Below are 6,920 nucleotides of genomic sequence, written 5' to 3' on the forward strand. Positions count from 1 at the left end.
GATCACGAGAGTGCTTCCGACAATTAGGAGGACCTTGAAATATATGCCAGAGCAAGAGCCAGAGCCAGACCATAGATGAAGATCCGACTCTTCTCCAATGCATTGTGCATACAGCGGCTCGTAAGATCCGAACACACACTCCAATATGTTGGATGCTGCATTAGATGTCAAGAATGTTGGGGAGGATCTTTTAACATTTGGAGAGGTTTTGAATCCTAGAGTGCTTCCGGCCGTCGGATGTAAGTCATCGGACAGATCCTTCTTCTTTTTCTCTTAAAACAAGAGTCGGTATTCCCAAGATCAGAAGCAAATCTATTGTCCAATAACGTACCTGGTCTTTCCCCCAAAACTGAAAAAAAAAAAACCTAGTCTTGCCATTGTTTACCATTTACCAAGTAAGCGATGTCCGCTGGAGCACGGCCCAGTTTTCTGGTGGGTGTTTATTATTAGTAATCTGCGCATCCCAAATTTCCAAAGTGAGATAAAACGGTGGCGACCACCCAAATAGGCGGAGGTAGCAGCCCGCAACCGTGTGAGCGGTAACCCAATTTAACCCAACAGCCAAGAAAGCAAGCAAATCAAGAAGAGAAGAGAAGAGAAGAGAAGAGAAGAGAAGCTATGCCAGTCTTCAAGACCCCATTCAACGGCTACGCTGTAAAGTTCAGCCCCTTCTATGAGAATCGCCTCGCAGTGGCCACCGCACAGAACTTCGGCATCCTGGGTAACGGCCGCGTCCACGTTCTAGACCTCCCTCCGACCCCCGGAGCCCCCATCACCGAGCTCTGCTCCTTCGACACCGCCGACGGAGTCTACGACTGTACCTGGTCCGAGGATAATGACAACCTCCTCGTAACCGCTATTGCCGATGGCTCCGTCAAGCTCTGGGACCTCGCCTTGCCACCCACTTCCAATCCAATTCGTTCCCTCCAGGAACACACCCGCGAGGTTCACTCCGTCGATTGGAACCCAGTTCGTAGAGATTCCTTCTTGAGCTCTTCCTGGGACGACACCGTCAAGCTCTGGACCGTCGATCGACCCGTCAGCGTCCGTACCTTCAAAGAACACGCCTATTGCGTTTATTCTTCTGTTTGGAACCCTCGCCATGCCGACGTCTTCGCATCCGCTTCCGGCGACTGTACCGTTCGTATCTGGGATGTTCGCGAGCCGACTTCCACCATGATCATACCTGCTCATGAATTGGAGATTCTTTCTTGCGATTGGAACAAGTACGATGATTGCCTTATTGCCACTTCTTCAGTTGATAAGTCGATTAAGGTTTGGGATGTGAGGAATTTCCGGATTCCAATTACGGTGCTCAATGGGCACACTTATGCTGTGAGAAGGGTAAAATTCTCACCTCACAGGGATAGTATGATTGCGTCTTGCTCGTATGATATGACAGTTTGTTTCTGGGATTATCGGGTGGAGGATGCCCTTATTGGGAGATACGATCATCATACGGAGTTTGCGGTTGGAGTAGATATGAGTGTGCTTGTGGAAGGCCTTTTTGCGAGTACTGGGTGGGACGAGTTTGTTTATGTTTGGCAGCATGGGAATGACCCCAGAGCACCTTGAAAAGAGTTCAAAAGAGTTTTTTTTTTTTTGGGGGGGTTGGGGAGGGGTTGGTGGTGTTCGTGCTAGATTGAGAAGCAGATGCAGCTTCAGCAGCACCATTCATCATTGGAAATTGGAAGCGGAAGAGAATGGAGGGGTTCTTATCTCTTTGGGTATGTTGTAATTTTATCTGCTCTTTGCAGAGTAATTAGGCTTTCTTTTTGGTCCCTTGATAATACTGATGAATAAGTGACTGAATGAATGATTTACAAACAGAATGCTTCCCGAGTGCACCCAACTGAAATAAAATGCATTTAGTCCTGATTTGATATTCATAAATTTGGCATTCTGTCAACACTATTTTGAGCGATCTCGTTTTGTTCTGTTTTCATCATGATTCTATATCCATTTTGCCAGCTTATTCCCTGTTGTCTGATCAGGGAATGAATTCTTGGTCAAAACAACTTATCTTTGTTGTAGTTGTGCCCCTTTTATAATGCATTTGTCCATTATGAGGAACATGGTTTGCTATCTGTAGTTTGCGTTTGAAATGGAGAAGGCCTTATCATTGTGTTGGCTATCCAATGGGACAAAACTACAATGTGATTGTATGTGAAGATTACATACTTTTGTAAACTGTCGATGTTTTACAATTTTATAGTGTCACCTCTTACTTTGCCTGTGGTCTGCAAATGCGTCCTGATGTTGCCAACTTTATCCGTTTCTCTTTTGTTACAACATTCTATACAATCGCTACAACTAAACTATTTGACTGATATATAAGATTTAGCCATGAGTAATGTTAAGTTTGTCTCGAATTCTTGACCCGTTTTGAAGATTGACCCGCATGGTGAAACATCTTCTTCTGCTTGGGTGTAATCTCTCTCTTCTGTATAGTGAAACATCTTCTTCTTCGCCCGAAGGCATAGCACACCACACCGGTGTGTGAACCTCGTTAAATCTCTGTGTTGTGCAGATCTATTGTCTGTTTATTTTCATATTTTTCTTGGTGTTTGCTCTAACAAGTGATTTTGTAGTTCTTTTGCAACAGTTTGCACTTCCTTCTTAGGGTGTAGTGCCCTGACTACTTTCGACGTAAACCATGATGGGGTGGTTTGTCATCCTAGGTAGGGGCAGTTTTTGTGAAAATTTGATCAGTTCCTTCAACTGCTATGCTATTCCTCCAACTATTAACTTCCAAAAGAAGAACAATATTCTATCATTGTTCTTACTTCAAGTCAACAACTGTCAATTGGCCTCTATGGTTAATATCATCTGCTCAAATATATAAATGGGAAAGGCAGAAACCCAATTCCATAACAGATTAAAGCACATATCGGTAACAACAGTGACTTTCCGTAGAAAGTCTAATCTTGAGAGTTGCTAATTAGAACAGGATGTAGGGGCTCAAAGTTTAAATCAAAATGTGCAGGTCTAAACAAGAGGCCTTTTGGGTCAGGTTATGGGCCACGAACGTATGAGGCATGCAAATCACTAGTAGAAAGCCATTCTTCTTAACCAGTATATTTATGCATTTTTTTTTTTTATAAAAAATGAAAATAAATTAAATCAGCTTAAAATAAGTTCAGTACAGCATCAGCATCAAAGGTACCTCTAATCCTATAAACTCTTGCCATTTTTGCTAGAGCATTATTGGCAGGAAAAACAGATTGTTGAAGGATTCAAAATAGGTTTAGAAATGTTTAAGATAAAGTAAGATAGGTATCAGTTGCCGTGGCCAGTCCATCTTGTTCGCTGCTCATCTGATCTGCCATGCTTCCTGAATATGTGACTTAGTCTTACATCATTGTGCACAATGCACAGGATGCTATATAAGTATATGTATTCCACACTAGCATAGTTGTCAAGGTGACTAGGCGACCCGAGACATTCTCTAGGCGTGAATTAATGACTGTATGTAATATAGCAATGATAATTTTATATAATTATGTTTATATGTAACATATAAACTATATCAATGCAATGTGATATAATTATGCTAATAATGATTTAATATGAAAACCCAACATCATAGTTGTCAAGGCATCAAGGGAAGACCGCTTTGTTAGTGTTGTCTTTATTTTTTATTTTTTCCTTCGCCACCACTCCCCTTGTCATCGTGATACCTATGATCAACATATAACAAAAAAAGCATAGGATATAATGTAACATATTCATCAAAAAACAAAGCAATAAACATAAATCAATGTAAACTCGTGTAGTGTCAAAAAGGCATGCTGTCGCCTTGGACCCGAGAAAGAGCTTGGATGCTTAGGTGGCACCTAGGTGACGCCTTGACAACTATGCACACCAGGATTTTCTACAGAAAGAAATCTCACATCCCCTTTACACTTAAAGCTCACTCATAAATACTCTCACAGAACCATTTTCCATTTACATAATCTCCCCACCTATCCTAAATGCTACTAGCTTTCATATCACCAAAATCTAATATTTTTGACAACCATGATAGTACCAGCCTCTTGATCGTCCCTGCTACCGTAAGTTATGCCTCCTTCCATTCAAATATTCTGGTATTTCTCTCCATCCAAATGCTCCAGCAAACTCCTAAAGGGGTCGTCCTCCGTAGAATTTTTTCCCTCCCCTCCAAACAGCCTCCATCCAGTTCCACCATTTATGAGATTAGTGAATCTGAGAAAGTCCATGCGATCACCTTTCATCGATGAAATATCTACCCATAGAACCAATTCAAATCTACTTGTCAAAATTAGATGTACCACATCAAATTCAGTGCAAAGGCACCCTCTTCTTAAAACCAATTACCAAAAAATATAAAAATGATATGTGGAATCATGAACTCAGTAATAAAAAGGGGAATTAGGAGATCCACATAAAATCATTCTATTAATGGATAGATTTATACGCGCATAAGTAACAAAAACATATCAGGGAATAGCCTCCGCGAATTGGGGGTAAGGCTGTGTACATTATGACCCTCCCCAGACCCCGCTGTGGCGGGAGCCTCATGCACTAGGTATGCCCTTTTAAGCAACAAAAACGAACAGAAGAGGATCAATTCTCATAAAGATATAACTAAATTGGGAAAGCATGTTCCTGACTGGGTCTCTAGAATTTTAGGGGAATGCATTGGTGAATGAATGGTGTGCAAAGAAGCTTAAAGAAATGTTCATTTGGAAATACATCCCAAAAAGACCTAAATCTTGCAGAGGAATAAAATATTTCTATCTGAAATTGCAACCTTGTCTACCCCACAACAAGATCACAAGTATCAGAAAGGATAAATAACTCTGTATGGCAGAAGAAGAAAGAAAAAAAAAAAATTGATACTTGGACAGAGAAGGTCTGCCCCCGTGGTTTTGGTCATTCTCTTCTGAGTAGAGCTTGTAGGCAGTCCTTAATTCTAGAGCAGCTTGTAGTGATCTGACTTGGAATTCCTGGAACTCATCCTTGAGCCTTAATTTATAGCCAAATGGGTAGGTCTCTTTGATAGAGAATAGCCCACTTGTTCTCTTGCCTTATAGGGTTCTTTCGGTGCATGCTCTTAATCAAGAATGCCCACTTAATTGGATCCACCAATAACTATCTTACCAAAATGAAATTTCCTAATTGAAGAAGAAAGAAAAAAAAAATTGATACTTGGACAGAGGTCTGCCCCCGTGGTTTTGGTCATTCTCTTCTCAGTAGAGCGTGTAGGCAGTCCTTAATTCTAGAGCAGCTTGTAGTGATCTGACTTGGAATTCCTGGAACTCATCCTTGAGCCTTAATTTATAGCCAAATGGGTAGGCCTCTTTGATAGAGAATAGCCCACTTGTTCTCTTGCCTTATGGGATTCTTTCGGTGCATGCTCTTAATCAAGAATGCCCACTTAATTGGATCCACCAATAACTATCTTACCAAAATGAAATTTCCTAATTGAAGACATGCAATAAGAATTAGGAAAAATTGGATCAAAGAGTGAGAAATGCTCTTTCTATCCTCAAGACACAAGGATACAAATATCTCTATTGTGAATTGATGTGGTAACCTAGGATCGACCAGCTGGTTGGGTTAGGATCTTGGGAATTCGGGAACTGTGTGATGTAGATAGGGCTGTCAAAAGGACTCAAACTGACCAAACCATGATTCAGTTTTGTCCCAAGTCTGGACTTGGTTTAGTCCCGTCGAGCCAGCCTTGTTGGCCCCAATTTTGCACCTATGCGACTCCTGCATCCATTGAACCAGCATAGCAGCCCCTTGAAGAGTGCATATTTTACTTCCCTAAGTGGTCTTCTAGAAGAGCCCAAGTAGCCATCAATTCAACCTGTCCAGCAGTTTCTATAACAGGTATGAACAGTAACACGTGAACAGTATTTTCTCAGCAAGTTTTGGTCTTCAAAAGGATCTTCTAGAAGCTATACAACTGTCCCTTATTCAGTTGTAAGAGAATATCTCCACCATCCATTGATTTGGTCCAGCTAGCATAATATTTAGTTTCTATTTTTGTGTCCAAGTTAGTTTCCTTTTTGGTTAAGCAATTAGTTTCCTATTTGTATTTAGATTAGCTTCCTTTTATGTTCAATTGTTAGTTTCTAATTTTGTCAAGCTTGGTTGGGAAGTTAGACACAAATTAGAAAGTCTTATTTCAGTCCATTAGTTTCATTTTTTTGTTATTTCTTTGTGTCCAAATTTTGTAAGGCTATTTAAAGTCCATTGATCATAATGAAAAAAGAGATTGAAGTTTATGAAAATTGAGTGTTTGCTCATGGCTGAGATAGCTATTACGGTATTACCTTGAGGGGTGAGATGTCCATCCACTAATTCTTCTTCCCCCTTCTCAACCCCATCATCGAATTCTCTTTATTTTATTATTTACATTTTATTTGTTTGTTGTGAGAAAGTGTTTGAGTGATCAAAGCAAGCTTGTTGAAGCCTAGAAGCACCATCGAAAGACCACTTTGAAGGCCTATAGCTGTTCTGCAGAACTTTCATAAAGTTTCCTAATTCGTGTCGACAGCATAAATCTCAATTCGGCCATCGGAATGTCTCATCTTTTGAGGGTTTGTTGACCCATATAGGACCTTCATCTACTCCAAGTTTCAGCTCCATCTGAGCCATGGGTTGTAAGTACTTGAATTTCTCTCTATTCAGCTAGATTTTGAGATCCTGCCCCTACTTGTTCAAAACCCAGTTTCTAGAGTACTTCTTTATTGGAAAACTAATTTTAAGAAAATTAAAACAATATGAAGTCAACTGGTTGATCCAGTTACAAGTAAAATCTCTGTTTTTTCCATCCAATAAAAAAAGCTATGTTTTATTTGTTTTAAAAAATATAATCAAGTGGATCAGCAACCGTTTGGAAGTTTTGAGCCCTTTTGCGTCATATTCATTTCGAAAATTTGGTTTGA

At 40.4% G+C, this 6,920-nt stretch overlaps 1 protein-coding gene across 1 annotated transcript; it reads left to right on the plus strand.

Moving 5' to 3' along the window:
• LOC122078739 (peroxisome biogenesis protein 7-like) lies at nt 1-1,885 on the plus strand. Its single transcript, XM_042644844.1, has one exon. It carries the CDS (start codon nt 619-621, stop codon nt 1,573-1,575), a length of 957 nt encoding a protein of 318 aa, XP_042500778.1. The 5' UTR covers nt 1-618; the 3' UTR covers nt 1,576-1,885.
• The last annotated feature ends 5,035 nt before the right edge of the window (nt 1,886-6,920 follow it).

Source organism: Macadamia integrifolia, chromosome 5 (genome assembly GCF_013358625.1).
Source record: "Macadamia integrifolia cultivar HAES 741 chromosome 5, SCU_Mint_v3, whole genome shotgun sequence".
Classification (NCBI taxonomy): Eukaryota; Viridiplantae; Streptophyta; class Magnoliopsida; order Proteales; family Proteaceae; genus Macadamia; species Macadamia integrifolia.